This window comes from Balearica regulorum, chromosome 14 (genome assembly GCF_011004875.1).
Source record: "Balearica regulorum gibbericeps isolate bBalReg1 chromosome 14, bBalReg1.pri, whole genome shotgun sequence".
Taxonomy (NCBI): Eukaryota; Metazoa; Chordata; class Aves; order Gruiformes; family Gruidae; genus Balearica; species Balearica regulorum.
The window spans coordinates 21,449,057-21,465,950 of record NC_046197.1 but is presented as its reverse complement, the minus strand read 5'-3'; the positions used below and the strand labels follow the sequence as shown (position 1 = coordinate 21,465,950).

Genomic DNA, 16,894 nt, shown 5'->3' with positions numbered 1-16,894 from the left:
TTTATAATTCGCACTTCAAATCTCTGAGGAAAAAAATTGCTATAACAGCTGTTGGTTTGTATGAACTAACTTGCATAAATGTTCTCCCTCCTATCCTTCAGGGAAAAGTCTGAGTAAACATGAGCCAGGGAAATCTATTCACTTAGAAAAAGTCATCTTCCTGGCAATCTGAAAAACTCCATCGTTACAAAAGCAAGTCATTTCAGCATTACAGTTTTTTCCCCTGATGGGGAAATCTAGTCATGGTGAAACCAGAGACGCCACTGGAAAGGACTCCAGTGCTGCACTCTCCCTCTCGGCTCCATCCAACACCTACCCAGTTGCCGGAGCACCGCCATGGCTAAGGAAGGGCCACTGTTCGCCCAGCCCTGGCGGCTGAGCACCGCGCCTCTCTGACATCCCTTTCTCATGGACAACCTGGCCAGGAACAGCAACCCCCTTCACCTACGCCAGCGCTCAGCCACGCACAACACCTTCCAGTTAAGACCACAGCTAGCTGAAAGACCTATTTCTTGGCCAAAAAACCCTCTGCAGTTCTTAAATTCATTTTTCTTTCATGTTTCAATAAATGTGGAAACATCTTGGCAGACCTTCTATCTTCCGATTTAGAAAGCAGTGTTTCTCCTGGGAAATGAGTCCACCTTCAAACTCCAGAATTTCTCTGTTGAGAATTTAAAAATTAATTACATTTAAAATTTAAAAAATCCCAAACTTTACATTGGACGTTACCCAGCAAGAGAGTTAAGCTAGTACGTTAGCAATGCACAAGAGTCTAGAATCTTTCCCTCGTTTCTATTACGGTGCTTTTTCCTACTGGCAACATATTGGTGTTTCTGTAGATCTAACCTAGGCAGCGACAATCCTGCCTGCCTGAAAGCATGAGGAATTGACCCTGAAGTACTCCCAATGTAATTCCTACTGTAAAAATAGTGACTAAAGACCAGAATTTTAATGGGTGCTTAGTGAAACAGACAGGAGCTCCAAGTGACTGAGCTAGCAGACCCTTATGCTCAGCATGACAGTATTACGCAGTACTTTTTATTAAGAGTTGCATATCCGTGTACTAAACTTCAGGATTTTTTCTGACCACTGATGGCAGAAGTCTACTGATTTGGGATGAGACCTAGAAAGCCTAAAGGAAAGCGCAAAGTGCCGAGTTACCTCTGTCGGTTCTGTGCTCAGCCCCTGCCTAGTGAGTCTCTGCGAGAGCTACAGAAACACCTAATTACTGACAGAAAATTATTAGTGATGTCTCTCAAATGAACGCAGATGCAGACCATCTTGCATAGTAACTCTCATGGAGCAAAACCACAGCGAGGAGCCCAGCAGCAGAGCCTACAGCAGCTGGATCCCATCCTCTACCTCGCACAGTAAAATTTTAAAGAAGAATGGGCATTTACAAATGTTTGAGTAGTTTTTTTTGAGACTCCAGACAAACAGAACCGTTAACAGGGATGTCAAAGGGAACAGCTTTCATCCTGAACATACACATACACAAAAGGGCAAGTGCTGCGGAGCACACCACGATCTAACCAGGGACAAACTGCTCCCGAAGAGCCCTCTGAGAGCGGCTGGCAGCAGGGACGCCGGCACCACGATCTTCTGTTCTGGTAGCACGGGAAAAGCAGAGCTCAGCGAGGTACCTGCGGAGGCACTGCTCTGTGTGTACACCACAGCCTGCGTATACGGAGCTCACAGGCAGGCGAGGGCCTGCAGCAGCCGTCCTCTCTCTTGCTTTGGTTCTTTCAGTTGGATGGCACAAATTGGGCAGCGGCCGAGGGAGGTGGTGCCGCTGCACCCAGAGCAGGGCCGTGCCTGGGCAGAGCCGTGCCTGAGGCGCGGTGGCGGCCATGGCCGGTGTGGTGTGGGCTGTGCAGGCGGTGGCCGGGATCACCCCATGGCTCGGCCGGGCTGGGCCCTTGGTCAGAGCTCAGTGGTGAGACGCGGGTGGCAGGGCAGGAGCGGTCCCTGCGGAGAGCGTCCCGTGAGAGCTGGGCTGCCAGGAGCCGGGTTTCAGCAGGAAGCCATTCCCAGCAAAAAATTTTATTTTTTTTTCCCCCCAGAAATCCACCACCTCGAAATGTTGACATTTTCCTGAAAAATTAAAGTCCTGATCCCTCACCTGGAGGGAAGGGCTGCCTTGGCGTGTGCAGACATGGCAGCCCTGGTGCCCCACACCCTGCTGCTCTCAGGCCGGCGGCCGGGGCGGCTCGCCCGCAGCTGTGGGGCGAGGGTGAGCACTGGGGGCCGAGCGTCCTTGTCCCTGGCACACTGCTGGGCCTTTCACCCATCCGCCACCAAAAGAGGCACAGGGTCGTCAGTTGCTGTAAATAGTCAGAAGCGTTTCCATCAGAATAAATCTATTAAAATAAGGCTTACTAAAACCAAACCGCCTTTGTCATCCGAGCTAAAGCTCTGCCTGAAGAGTTTGTATTAGCAGCTGCTTCACAGCAGAATTGACAGAGGGCCTACTGATGTCTCAGCCCAGCCATTCACCGCAGCAAATACAATGTCAGAGGTGTCACTCTCCAGGGCTCTTGAGAAAGTCGAGAGTTATTTTAAATAATTCCTCTAAAACCTCATTTTTGCCTTTCATGACAAAAACCTTGCTCTGATACTGAGAAGCTTTTCTTAAACAAGAGCTGCAAACAACGCTGAGCGGAGCTGGGCAAGTAGCCAGTAAGGAAACCACGGCGGGGGTGTCGTGCTGTCTGTCCGTCCTCCTGTCCACGTCTGCTCCTGCCAGCCGCCAAGGTACTGGAAAGCACAAACCCCTTGTTTTCAGAAACTTGTTAGGTGCCATCAGACTGCCAGACTAGGAGGAAGAATTTTAAATCACAAATCCTTTTCCCTTTGAGGACTTTATCTGAGTGGAATTAGATAACAATATAGAAGAGCTATGGGCATCATGACGCTGCCCCTCTCAACCACCATGTTGTCTAGTTGCTTTTAAAATACTCTAGCAGAATTTATGAGACATTCAAGTTTATGCAATAATGTTAAGATCTGGTTTTGTAGATGTAATTTTTTTCCACATCTTCCTGTCATATTTTGTAGCTGTTCCCATTGTTCGGACATCTCAAGTGATGAATCTCACTAAACTTAATATTTTTTCATAACCTTATCAAACTGTCTCATACCTTCAGATTCCAGATCTTTTCATACTCTTAAAACTCCAATTTTCCCCTGCATTTGGCTTGAATTATCCAATAAAGCCCATTCTGGACTTTGTATCTATTATGAATTGAAGATGATTATATTATTTTTAATATATATGATATATATTGACCTGTATTAGTATAGGAAAACTTATCACAATCGACATAGAGCCAGACAGAAGTCTCACAAAGACATTTGGGTAGGCCATGAGATAGTCCTGTTAACTCAGTGTTATCTCCAGCTATGCATTCTCTCCCAATCCCATATTTTCATTTTCTTCTGCAGGGAAGTAACAAGTCTGAGTCTGCCATAGCACAACTCCCTGACCAAGTCCAGGATCCCACTTGCCAACAGCGAAACACTCACATTTTCTGTGCCACGTTTCACCTGTGTGTAAAATGGGTAAGATGATATTTCCTGTCCTCATGGCTCCATTGTGCTGCCTTCTTCATGTTTGGAAATTGCTTTGAGATAAAATGTGTGTTAGGATAAAAGGAAGCAATTTGTCCTTTGAGGCAGTGGATTTTTTGTGCTACAGTGAAAACTGCATCACAGAAAGGGAAATTCTGCTGAGCTGTCAAGAAACTGAGGAGCAGCAGTAGATAAAATCCTAATTTCTCTCAGAGTGGCTTAACACAGAGTATTGCTACAGCAGCAAGCACAGTTGAGAGAGCCACAGCTTAATATTATGCCTTATTAATAGAAATGCCTGTAGTATTCTTTTAAAGCAACTGCACTGCACTTCTGATTCCAGGCAAATTTTGATTATAATATTGTGATGTGCTGTAAAGTGGCTTCATTCTGCTTGGGTTCATTTCCAAGCACTTCACAGCTACACTGACCACAAATTGGAAAAAAATGTGTTGTGGTAGTAAGAATAGTTCTCTGTTTCTCTGTTTCACTCTCTGTCTAACAGTGCTGGAAATGATTGGGGGCATTAGTATTCTGATGAAGAGAGGCTGTGACAAAGACCGTGACTACAGGGCCTCCTGACTCTTCTGTGATGCTGCCAGTGATGTAGAGGGGACTGACTCCAATTGCACCGTTTTCGAAATAGCCCTACCATGGTACGGAGAAAACAAACAGACGGGCAATTCATAAGGCGGGCGTAATGTTTTCAGCTTTGCAGTGTTAGCTTTGCACTTTGTATGGAAGAATGATACCAGGTGAGCAAATATTTATCTTCATGCAGGGATTGCAGATATTTGTGTGCCAATTTGTATGTGCATGTGTGTGTGTTTGTTTAAAAAAGGACAAGCTATATACGAATGTGATCGCATCTTATCTTCTTTCTGCATGTGTTTCCCTGGCAGGATTTGGAAACCTCATGCAGGATGTGCTGTGGTGCTTTAGTCAAGTAAAAGGAACTATAGATATTGGGGTGACAGAAGGTAAGTTTATTTTTCCTTTTGTTGCTGTGATCAAAAAGAACTTGTTTGTCATGTACATCTTGCCTAATCAGTGTGCAGGGGGGTTGTTCGCATGTTGTTGTTGGAAAACTCTGGCAAAGAGCTAAGTTACGCTCTTTTCGTTTCTGCCTTCATTATGTACTTAACGCATTTGAAAGAAATGAGTCTCTAAAATTAGCTATTGATCCAGAAAATTCATTGGAAGGCATTATGGCTTATCATATCACTAGTCTTTGAAATAGATTTCCTTTTGGCTTTCAGCTGTTACTTACAGAATTTTTCAGGGAATTACGAGACAGCCTCTCCCAGTACGACATCCTTTACTGGAATCAGTTGGATTCCATTTCTGGGTAACATAACATGGTGCTCATTCTTGTATCTGGAGTTAAACAAATTGCAGTGCATACCCTTCTACAGATCTATATCTATGTGGGAGGGATTGATGCAGGCAGTTGGGGGATTTAGGAGCACAAGACATCCCCTTTCGCACCCAGTAGCTTTCAGGGTGATTTGTGCTCCTCAGTCACTTAGGTACTCTGCAAGCACATCTGTTCAACATGTAGCCAACATGTGGACTGCAAAAATGTGGACAATTGAAAAGACATAAATGCATCCAATTTTCCTGACTTTAAAGTTGAATTTATTAATTCAGTTCTGTTCCTCCTATGATTGTTCTAGTTTAAACTTCTTACTGGGCATTTTCCTACATTTTCTTATTCTCATTTCACACTTTCATCTTCCTTTCTCTTATTGCATTGCCCATTAATCCATTAATTCCTTTCCCTTTCCATTTCACATTTTATTCCCTGTACGTTCTCTATCCCTCAAGGATAACTGAAACCTGCATCACATCCCTCTTCTCTTAACCCTCCCAGCATATGCAGTGGTTTTGTGCTGTAGGGAGGCCCAACAAACAGTGATGAAATCCTCTCTGCCAAAGTGCAGAGCAGGTTGGTTTGTGTTACTGCAGTGACCTTTTGAATTTGCATACAATTTCCGTCTTCCTTTGTTTGGAGCACCAGAGAAGAGCTGTGTTCTCTGGGACCACACTGCAGACTGACCGCACGATGGACAGGCTGCTGGCTGGAATATAGCATGGGAGGATGCTGCCTGTCAAGACTTAATTACACTGGCACAACTGTGCCAATGTTTTCGGTCTGAAACCAGAGTGTAGACACTACTAGTAGCATTTCATCCCTCCACCTGAATGGGTTTGGACCTGAGAATAATGCTGGGGAAAGAGAGCCTGCTAACAAGTGCAGCAGTGCCTGGGAAAGTGTTGCTAGAAGTGCAACTGCTCACAGCTCCTTATTTGGATATTAGAATAATAAATGCAGGAATTGACTTGGCCTATTAGATATATTTCTTCTATTTTGTTGCATTTCCTGACATGTGATGCTTTCTTTAAAAGCACAGTCTCATAAGCCTGAGAAGAGGACTGGGTCAACCTAAGCCTCTGACAGCAGAGCTTTGACTTCTCCTGGTGGGAACGCCATTCTGCCCGAGTACTGTCATCTATTTTGCTTCAGTGGCAGTTCTCTGTTAGGCTGCTTTTGCAGAAGAGGGTTTCATTCAGGCTGTAACCTCTAGAGACGACAGTGGGGCACAAAACTCAGGAGAATATTTAACTATTTATTAAATCCCTAGGGGAAAAAATGCCATTGAGGTTAAAGTCACAACATTTTTTACTGAGGTGGTTTTTTGCAAAAAAAGTCGTGAACAAGTGGTCTAAGCTTTTACGGTAGAATCTGAAAATCATTTTAAATGGTCAAGAGTACTTGATTGCTAGTTCAGGATTCATAAAATGGTAGGTTGCTGCTTCTTACTCACTATCCTTTTCTTAATGTAACCAGTTATAAACTGAAGACTATAATGCAGGAGGAGTCCAGAGGCATGACGACAGGAAGGGACTCTGCAATTTTTTCTTGGACAGTAAAGGCTGATAGATAATACTTTAAAGGCTACATTCAGTGAAACCAATAGCAGAAAGGTGATCTCGTTGGTCTGTTGAATCTGGTCAACCAGTACAAATGGCCTCACCATGACTGAGCAGAAAGCTCGGGAGAGTATTTTAGGTATGGGATCGGGCTTTTGGTGGTTACGCTGGTTTTGTGTTTGTATGTGAATGTGTATGTGTGTGGCTACAGATGTACCTACACATGAATTACATGTCATAACTGTGTTTATATCACAGAGGCCTCACCTTCATCAGACGTTTATCCATAACTTCTTGCTTTTATGCTAGTCTTTGTGGCACGTTTTTGACCTTCAGAACTCTTGGTAACATCCAAGTATCCTGAACTTACAAAATATCATTTCGTTAGTTATTGGAATGCATGCAGTTGTGTACGGTCAGGCGAAAGGTGATGTTACTATTCTGTTTACAATGTTCTGCACCTTTAAATGTGGAAGAGCCTGCCTCCTTCACCAGGATGGATTGTCATTCTAGCTTGCAAATAATATTTAAAATGTTGCCACGAATAATTCTGTATTAATTCTCTGATAATACCCTTGCTCTTTTCCATGCACGTGTAAAGCTGCACAGAGATACACACAAACTTTCTCATTTTGTTCTTTCCTTGTTTATTGCTTTCCTTAACTTGGAATATGGTATTGTAGTGTGTAGTACTTGTCCTGATGAAACCAGTGGTGTAATGGATCCTTTAACTCTCTAACACAACTGTGCGAATCAATGAGCTCTCTGATGCATAGATGGGAGGCCTGGGACATCTTTCACCTGCTCAAACAAACACTGATTTCAATGTTAAATATGAAGTAAGTGATGTTGCCAGTTGCCATTGTGGTGCCACAGTGCTTTGAACTATATTTCATTACTGCTAACAGGAAACAAGTTTTAGAGATCTTGCCTTACTTTGATGTATTGATAATTAGAAGTCTAGTGTAGAAACCAGATTTGTGCCAGTTTAAGAGGTCCTCTCGAGCCTCAAGTTCCACAGTGCAGAACTACCATGGCCGTGGGAAGCTGCTGCAGCGCCTGCTGAAGGGCATGTCACGAGGGGGAGCCAGGCAGTGGCTGCAGACGTGAGGAGGGCAAGGGCAGCCTCATGAGATTTGGGGCTGCCCTGCGTGGGGGCGGTGTGCTTGACTAGCAATCCAGGCACTCAGCATTTAAATCCTGGTCATATTAAATTAGTCAGGTGTAAACCATATCAAATGGAGGAATATCACATACATAGTAATGTCCTAATGGAGTCAGACGTTCTGCCTGGTGTCTGGAATATTTTGCAGTTGGAATGTTACCAGATCCTAGCAAGCTCCATGACCAACAGTCATTTCCAGTAGGTCTGAGATTGTTATCACATCCGCTTGCACACGCCTGTGTTTGCCACATCATCCAAATGTGTAACCAGTAACTCCAAATCAAAGATTTCCATGTTGAGTGATGGTCTGCAGGCTCACCAAGCTGGCTCAGAGCCTGGTTTGTGTTCTTACATGTTGGTTTCCTTTTTGTGGTGCTTGCTAATTAAGCTCAAATATATATGCCGATTTTTTGCATGTAAAGTGAAACTCAGTTTGTTAATGGAACATAAAAACTGAGTATAAATATTTAAATAGATCCAAGCCACAATAAAGATAAATTAGTGGGTTGTGGGGTTTTTGTACATGATTTTAATGAGGTAGAATTAATCTGTTTCTTAGGGAATGCTCATATCTATTTTTAAATAGAAAAAATATTTTTTCTGTTATGTACAATGGAATCTATTACATCCATACACATGGTGGAAGAGAGGCACAGTATTTGCAGATTTCAGTCCTACAGGTAGGTCTCAGATCGGCTTCTGTTTCAAGCTGACTGAGTTCCCGGGTAAACCTAAAGCAAGTCACTGCACAGCTCTGTGTGGATCATATTTATTCCAGAGGCTTGCATGGCCTCTGACTCTCTGTCATCTATATCTACCTCCTTAAGGAGGTGATGCAGACAGACACAGAGCCTACAGGGATGCCATTAAAATAGTTAAAAGGCCTGAAGGGGTTTAGGAGGAAATACAGTCCTTGTCATGAAGTCATAGGGATGATCTTGTAAGCAGAACTGGGGCAAATCTCTTTCTGGGCTCTTAAGCACAGGACCAAAGAGAGCTGAGTTTGCACAGCTGCGGGACTTGGACCGGTCTTGGAGCAGTCAGTTTTCCTCTCCCTCCCTGGAACAGCAGCGGGTCAACAGCTCAGTTCAGTTCATCTGTTCAGGTCCAGTGGTGGGATAAACTTCCAGCTCTCTGCTACCAGAGTGAGTTACACAAGCCCAGTGCTGTGATTGTGAGGATCTGGGTTGCAGTGGGATGTTGTTTGGTGTGGAGATCCACGCTGGAGAACGCGCAGGTCGGTCTGCGTGCAGTGGATGACCATGTCCATGGTACAGCAGCATGGCTCTGAAGATGCCATCCTCAGGTAGCACAGTGTGTGCTGCCCTCCTCTCATGATACACACCTGCACATGCACAGCGTCAGCTGCGTGCTGAGAAAGGAAAGGTCGTAACTAGAACAGTAATACACTCTCTTTTCCTTTGTGGAAGGTGAATGCTTTCTCCAGAGCTGTTTCCCAGCTGGCCTAACTTGGGGGTGATCCTACTCTTCTCTAAAGGTTCCAGAATATTAGTTCAACTAGCTGCTTGGAAATTCACATTCTCTTCCAGGTTTGTTGTGCACTCTTACAAAAGTGGTAACTGAGCTGCTGCGATCATTAGAGAGATGTAATTGCAGTTTTCACGTCTGTGATGTGGTTTAATTATGCATACTGCACCTAACTTTCCCCTGTAATTTCAACTGGAGATGACATTCATTGCTTTCTCAAGTAAACCTGAGTGTAGTTTCTGGGTGCAGTTAAACAGCAGTGTTTGCTTTGGAGACAGTCATTTACATTTCCAGGCTAGTATATTAAATAATCTCATTGCGTGAGTCACACATGAAGACATAAAGTGACTTTCCATGAAGAGTGCTTTATCAAATACTGTCTCTTTATTTCATACCTTGTTTCCTGGGATGGACTTGAGGTACACAATAGTACTTAATCGCCAGCCTTCACTTCTGTGTGATGCAATCAGAGTGAGCCATCATCTCTAAGCAGGAAGGCTTTGCATTGCTTGCAGCCCAAACCTGGAATTTTTTTTTTTCCACATCCAGAGAGACATGTTGAACAAAGAGAAAGATACTGAGGTGAAATGAAAAGCTTCTCTCTTCGCTGGCACAGGTGCTTTGCATCTCTTTTGTGTAAATGCAATCATGCTGTCATCTGCCAATGACAGCAAAATTATAAAGATTGCAGCCAGATGATGAAACCAAACAGCAAAATGACCCAGTGCTCTGCATGAGGCAGCAACAGCAGGCGAGAATGGTGAGTGGTTTGATCTTAAACAAAAAACTTGTCCATAGAGTAATTAAATAGCAGAAAAGCAGAGGGTGTGAGCATCAGCAGCTTATCACGTTATTTCCTTCCAGCCTGCCCTCTTGATGCTGTGTTTTCTGTTATGTGCACCTGAGCAGGCTGTGCAGAGTGAGTTTGGAGTGCACTTAGCTGTGAGGTTTCTGCCTTAAAGAGTGGGTCGCAATTGAAAAAGCGTTAGAAGTATTGATCTAGATCTGTTCTACTTCTTAAATGCTGCAGGTTCAACTGGGTATTGCAGAGTCTGAATTAAGAGCACTGCCTCAGAAGAGTCTGTAATATGGCAAAATGTGTTTTCATTCTATGGTTTAATAACCTGCTGTGGTCTGTAGGTGCCTCTCTGGTGTCTTTTGGTTACCCCTGGTCTAAAAATGCTCTCTGAACGCATGAGGGCTGAGAGCGGAGCTGTGCAGCCATTCCAGCTGCTCCGACCCACAGAGGCAACACCGCTCATCAGTAACAGCAGTGGTACCTTAGAAATCTCAGTGCAGGAACTGTTAGGCCGTGGTTTGGTTTTGCACTGGGAGAGCAACAGAGCTTCCAGCCGTACCTTACCTCAAACTCTTGCTTTTCTAACCTGGGGACACGGCCCCCCGCAGGCCGCTGCCTGGCTGCCGGCTTTCCCTCCCGCCGAGGGAGGACCGCGGGGCCCCTGGGGCCGGGACCGGCAGGGCGGCCGAACCGCTGCGGAACGCCGCGGCTGCCACGGAGCCGAGCGGGCTGGGGCGCCGGGAGCCTCCGTCCGTCCTGCCCTCCGTCCCGCCGTCCGTCCTGCCCTCCCTCCCGGCGCCCCGGGCCGCTGCTGGGCGCTGGGTCTGCGCCTCCCTGCGAGGACGGGCGGCCGAGGCGCGGTGCTCCGGGGGTGTGTTCGCAGGCAGGACGGGCTTAGTCAGCAATCCCGGCCGCGCCTCAGCCGATGCAGCGGCGGTGCCGGCCGGGCCGGAGCGCTCCGCTCCGCTCTGCCGCCGGGGCCGGGGCGGCAGCATGGGGGCCGGCCGGCCGGCTCTGGCAGCCAGGCAGCCGCAGCAGCGAGCCCCCGCCGCCCCTGCCATGTAGGCTGCCCGGGCACCGGGAAACCCTCATGGATTGAGGAGGGGTTGCGTTGTTTTCTTCTTTAATTTTTTACTGTTTTGGGGTGGGTTTTTTTTTTTTTTTTAGCTTTGTATGGTTTTATTTTCCTTTTTTAAAAACCTACGGGTTTGGAAGATGAAATGCTTCTCGCGCTATCTGCCGTACATCTTCAGACCGCCCAGCGCCATCCTCTCCGCCAGCTGCCACGCGGAAGGTACGCGCCGCGGGAGGGCGGGCGGGAGGGCGGGGGAGCGCTCCGGGCCGGCTCCGCGGTCATCCCGGGGAGCGCTCCGGGCCGGCTCCGCGCTCATCCCGGGGAGCGGCTGAGCAGGCAGGAAGGAGGCTCGGAGGGCGTCTGAAGGCTTAGCAGAACATGACTTTGTTTATTCCTGTCAGTATCTCTTGGTTTGCTGTTAACTCTGCGCTGACTGTGCAAATAAGCAAGCAGCAGGACCGGCTTAAGGAAGACTTTCTAGTTATGGTGCTGCACGTTTTTCAGGTTTATGTAGTTTGTAAATGTGGCCTTTAATTCATCTGTATATTCCCAAGAAAATGAAAAAAAAAATCATATCTAGCGCTTCCTGTGTTTGGTTACCGGTGCCCTTTCCCTCATTCAGTAAAGCCTGGCTTTGGGTCTCGGCAAAACAGCTCTGCAGCTATTTAGGATAAACGAAATGTTTGCAGCAGTGGTTGAATGTTGTATTTTCTGGGTAGGAATGCAAAGTGTCAGGTCTGTGTTTGCTGAGACTTCAGTGGGACTTCTCCCATAGAGAGTGCTTGTTCATGCTGATTTATATAGTGCCGTGTGATAGGACTGCATGTGCATTAGCCGTGCGCGAACTGTCAGGCAGTTTTGTGAATCGTCTGCAGTTATCCAAACAGCTCTGCGGGATCAAAATTTCACACCGTTGCTACTCCCCTGTGTGGAACCACAGCGGTTTTCCTCATGCGCCCTGCCATCGTTGGTGAGGAAAACCACCCTTCCTGTCACCCAGCTTTGACACGCTCATTCACCTAAAGTGAGTCTGTGAGCACAGGCTCAATTACCAGCCCCATCCCTGAGCAGTGGCAAAGTCCAGGCAAACACAAACGTGCAGGGATGCACGTTTACGGCTGTTTTTTGAGATGATTGGCTTCAGTCTCTGCCCACTGATTGTATCTAGTTAAAAAGAAGCACTGTGGGGAGAACCTTGCCTCGGCTCCTGATGCCTTTGACCAAGAATGGCGTAAGGCTGAAGATAACGGAGTGGAAGGGTCGAGCAGGAAGGACTGGGCAGTAGATGATGACAGTACAGGCTAAATTATTGTATCTGCTTAAGATGCTATATTTTAGTCCAAGCAGACAGTATGGACTTTTTTAAAATTTTATTTTCTCTGAAGTTCTATGCAGATAATGTTATCTCAGTAGATAACTCAGACTAACTCTGGAGGTCGTTCTTTGAAAATGTCTTTGAAGATCTCTTTTGTTTTCATTTTGACTTTGTCCAAAGGCACAGCTTCTTAAGATATTCTGAATAAGTAACTTTTGGATTGTTCTACTGGAATAAGTAACTCAATGGAGAAGCAGACCTCGCTGTTTTAGGAGAGGTCATATGAGATTACCGAGAGAAAAAAACCAACTGAATTCAAGAAAGAATGCCGCACCAGTGTGCTATCTATCTTTCTTCATCACAAATAATATATAAAGAATGAAACCTGTACCGAACTGTTTCTCAGACCAATTATCAGATGCGTATCATTAACTTGGGGTGAAACTGAGACCTGGAGAATTTAAACGACTCTGTTACAGGCTAAATCACTGGCGGAACTGAGAAGAGAACCCAGGTAAGAGCCTGACTCCTGCCTCAGTCCTCTCAGAGTGGCTAAAAAGGCCAATGTAGCCTACAAGAACCCTCAATATACAGTGTGCAGCAGGAGCAGGATCTAGTGCTCGTACCTCCATGTTTTGAGTGATGGAGTTGTGCTTTGGTATCTCTGGCTCGCTTTCGTGATTGCAGACGCACAAATGGGCAGAGCTGTTCACAGGGTGAAGCTGCCATGCCTCAGGGACCAGATTCAGTCGGATGCTGGCCAGTCTGTCAGCCTTACTCTGCAGACAGACAGAAGGCACAGGAAAGGCTCCTCTCCTCCCTCAGCCTGGCAGAGGTGTCCCTCTTAACCAGAGGAGAAACTCCTTCCTGCCCCTGGAGCGCCCTCTGTACTCACCCCTTCCTGACGAAGGTGTTCCTCCAAAGACCTTTCTGAGCCTGGCTCCATCCAGACGGAGACCTGAAGTCCCAATGTATTCTGTTATCTTGCTGTAATAATTCTCTTCTTCATTCATCCCAAATTCTCAGAGTTGCAAACAAGAAATCTAGGTCAGCAAAGAGCCTGGAACAGAGAGCAACGACTGTGCACAGAGCTGTAATAAACCTGAAATTCAAGTACACTTGTTTATCCTCTTCTGGCACTGCCTATGAAATGGGTTTAGAGAGTTGCAGCTGAGCTCCCATTTATTTCTTCACAGAGTGGTTTCTTGTTCTGCTCTGTTTTGCTGTGAAGTTACAGTCCTTGAGTGGCAGTGCCCATGGATATGGTCCAGCATCGTTATCGTTACTGTGGCGGTGCAGGATTATGGTAATGAACGGGAAGGAGAGGGTGCATCTGGAGAAAGCTGGTGCAAGTGAAGTGCCGTAGGTGGTGGACGTGGTGTGGCTGAGCAGGTGGCATGCTGGCTTCTCTGGTGTGACCTGTTATTGCCATCGCACTCCTGATGCTCATTGTTGTCCTGAAATGCCAGTCCTCCTCGTACCAAGGCGTGTGGCTTAAGGTTCAGTATAGTATAGCATGAATGTTTTGGGATCTTTTGAAAATATTGACTACTTGCACCTTAATGAACACGCCCCATCCCTGGAAGTGTTCAAGGCCAGGTTGGATGGGGCTTTGGGCAACCTGGGCTAGCGGAGGGTGTCCCTGCCCATGGCAGGGCATGGAACTAGATGGTCTTTAAGGTCCCTTCCAACCCAAACCAGTCTGTGATGCTAATAGCACAGCTCAGTGACACGTTCAGATGTGGGGTTAATGTTCCGTGTTTGAATACAGTCCTGCTCAGCAGTGCATAGGAACGCTTGTTGTGTCCCATTGACCTTAAAGGTATGCCCATAGCTTGGTTGAATAATAGCAGTTTGACAGAATTTGAGCCCACAATACTATCCTTTGGACCCTGATTGCTACTCCTGAACTGTATTTGAATGAGGAATATTGCTGTACAAAAGCATTTCTTGATCCATTACTTAAGATGCAAACCAGGTATTTGGGTTTGCCTTGTTCTCGCAGTGCTATGTGCACTGAAAATTGATCCAAATATATCTTCTGATGTGGAATGTGCACTGTGGGCTTTTTATCATTTATTATTTGCTGAAAAAGGATTAAATGGCAGAGGGACTGGTGCCTTAACAGAAGTATGTATGCATTAGTATCAGGTTTGCTGAGAACTGTGGATAGACAGGCTGCAGCAGCTGGCAAACTTGGGATGTATGTTTACAAAATAAAACGCTTCAGAATGAATACGTATATACTGATCAAAATAACTGCCTGTTTTTTTAAAGTCAAACATTTATTATTTTTTTCTGCAACATGTTCAACTCAAGGATGTCAAAAGATCATTTAAATCCTCAGCTAAGTAACCTTCAGAAAAAAACCCTTTGAATTAAGAAAACAATATCCTTTCCTGCAGATGAGGAAGCAAGCACAAAGGTGGGAAATGAGTTCTCTGAGGTCATACAATCGCCAAACTTTGAGTCATGCATGTATTTTTCTTCCAGAATTTAAACAGAAATGTATTTTTGTGCACTTTTCTGAACGGAGTTTTAAATGTTGTTCTGCAGAAGTATTAATTATTTTGGATACTTTAATTGATATTGAGACATGTACTAGTTATTTGCTATCCTTAATATTTGTTATTGTACTTAGGAAATCTTTAACTTCATTATTAATTTGACAGGCAAACAACTTGAATACACTTTCAGTAACTTCCAAATTTTTCCAGCTTTGGTTGACATTGAGTTAGGCTGAAGGTCTTGAATCGCTTTGTATTTCACACTAAGTGTCGCCGTTCATTGCTGCGGTTGTGGGATCTCTGTGCGATAGGTTAGTTTGGTGCAGATACAAACCCACGAACAATACAAACGTGTCTTTCAGTTCACTCACTAACATTGCAATCAATAGGAATTATTAAAATATTAATCTGTATTTAATATTAAATACTTTATACAATATCTGAATTTACTGCTAAGGTCTAGATACAATTTATTAATTGTAACAGAAAAATAATGATGCACATTTGATACGCCAGTGCTAAAAATCTGGACAATACAATGAAAACACATTTAGGAGGTATATGTCAAAGCAGCACTGCTACTTTCAAGCTAGGTTTAAACTAAATGTATGCTATAGGTTTTGTGCTATTTTATTAAGTCTAATCACCATAAAAATGTAATAAGAAACGTTAGCACTGCTTTTATACTTCCGTGTACTTTTGCAAAGGACCAAAAGAAATTGTCCGCTGAGCACGAGTCACACCGAAGGTTTGGAGGTCAGTCTTTGCTGTGAGTAGGCTCAAGCAGTACTGCTACGAGCAATAAACTGTTTGTTTTGCACCAACAAGTCTTGATATTTCTTGCTTTGAAGAGTCAACAGGAGCTTGGTATTACTCTGCAGCTCGTTCCTTTATTCATGCAAATAACTGAGAATGACTAAATCAGTAGCTTATAGAAAGTTACGGCGGTAGTGTGTTATGAGCAGTAGCTGGCCAAGCACAAGCTTTGTAATCATTGGTGTGGAATTCTGATGCTGGCTGGTTTTCTTTCTCATGGGGAAAAAACAGTTCACGCTGTACTGTGGATAGATTTCTGTTTGCTTGGGAAATGGAAAACATAGAAATAAAAGAAAACTTCCTACGTCCAGCGTACCCAAAACTGAGATGGCAGGCGATGGGTACAACAGGTCTGCGCTGTGATACGAACAGCGAGGAGCCGCTGCTGGGAACGAGGGGCTTTGAAACCCTGGCACACTTCATCCTAGCTGCTGCCCGGGGCAGATGTGACAGGAGGAATACTGCTCAAGTGTGACTCATGCTGGAGAACAACAAGTGGGGGGAGCACGGGAAGGTTTGAATCGCAGCTGCGGACGTGGAAAACAAAGGGCTGGCTGTACAATTACCACAGACTATGATCTGGGTCTGAGTCTCGTTAGTTACATTAGTTAACATCTCGACTGTCTTTATTACGTTATCGTGGCTGTACTCGCTGCCCTCCTGGCTGTGCATCTGGTACTTCTGCTGGGAACCCTGGGAGATAGTATTGTTGGTATTTCATCTGTTCCAGTCTGTGCTCAGCAGGACTGCTGGCACAGCAGTCTGGGATTGCACACATTCCTCCAAAATCGAAGCTTTGGGTCAAGGCTGGAAGAAAATATGGGTAGACATCTTGGTGGCATTTTGGAAGGAATAACAAAACCAGCATTGAAAAGTCCCTTGGGAGTCATCTAGCGGGATTAACTGTATTTAGTATTGACATAGTACTGGGATTCTTATAAAAGATCTTCATCCATGCCAGATTTGGTCTGGAATTTTACTCCCATCCAGCTGGTCTCTAGGCTCTTCTAATTTAGCAATAAATTAATTAATAAATCAACTTGAGATTTTTTGAATGGGAGGAGATATACAGGAGGAAACCATCATGCCACATTGCTTCTCCCAAGATTTAAGTGACAATTAAGTGATTCTAAGTGATAATGATTACAGTTAGCATGGAAGCATACAGTCAGAAGTGGTGAGTGGCTGGAGGGCTGGTAAGAGCTAGGGAGGTCTCAGATCACCT

General features: G+C 45.1%; 1 protein-coding gene across 1 annotated transcript in view; it reads left to right on the top strand.

Moving 5' to 3' along the window:
- Nucleotides 1-10,835: 10,835 nt before the first annotated feature.
- Nucleotides 10,836-16,894, top strand: part of PPP2R2B (protein phosphatase 2 regulatory subunit Bbeta) — a 101,440-nt gene continuing 95,381 nt past the window's right edge. The window contains exon 1 of the mRNA XM_075766393.1: nucleotides 10,836-11,250. Within this exon, the coding sequence (XP_075622508.1) occupies nucleotides 11,130-11,250 (121 nt within the window). The 5' untranslated portion in view covers nucleotides 10,836-11,129. The remainder of the gene's footprint in view (nucleotides 11,251-16,894) is intronic.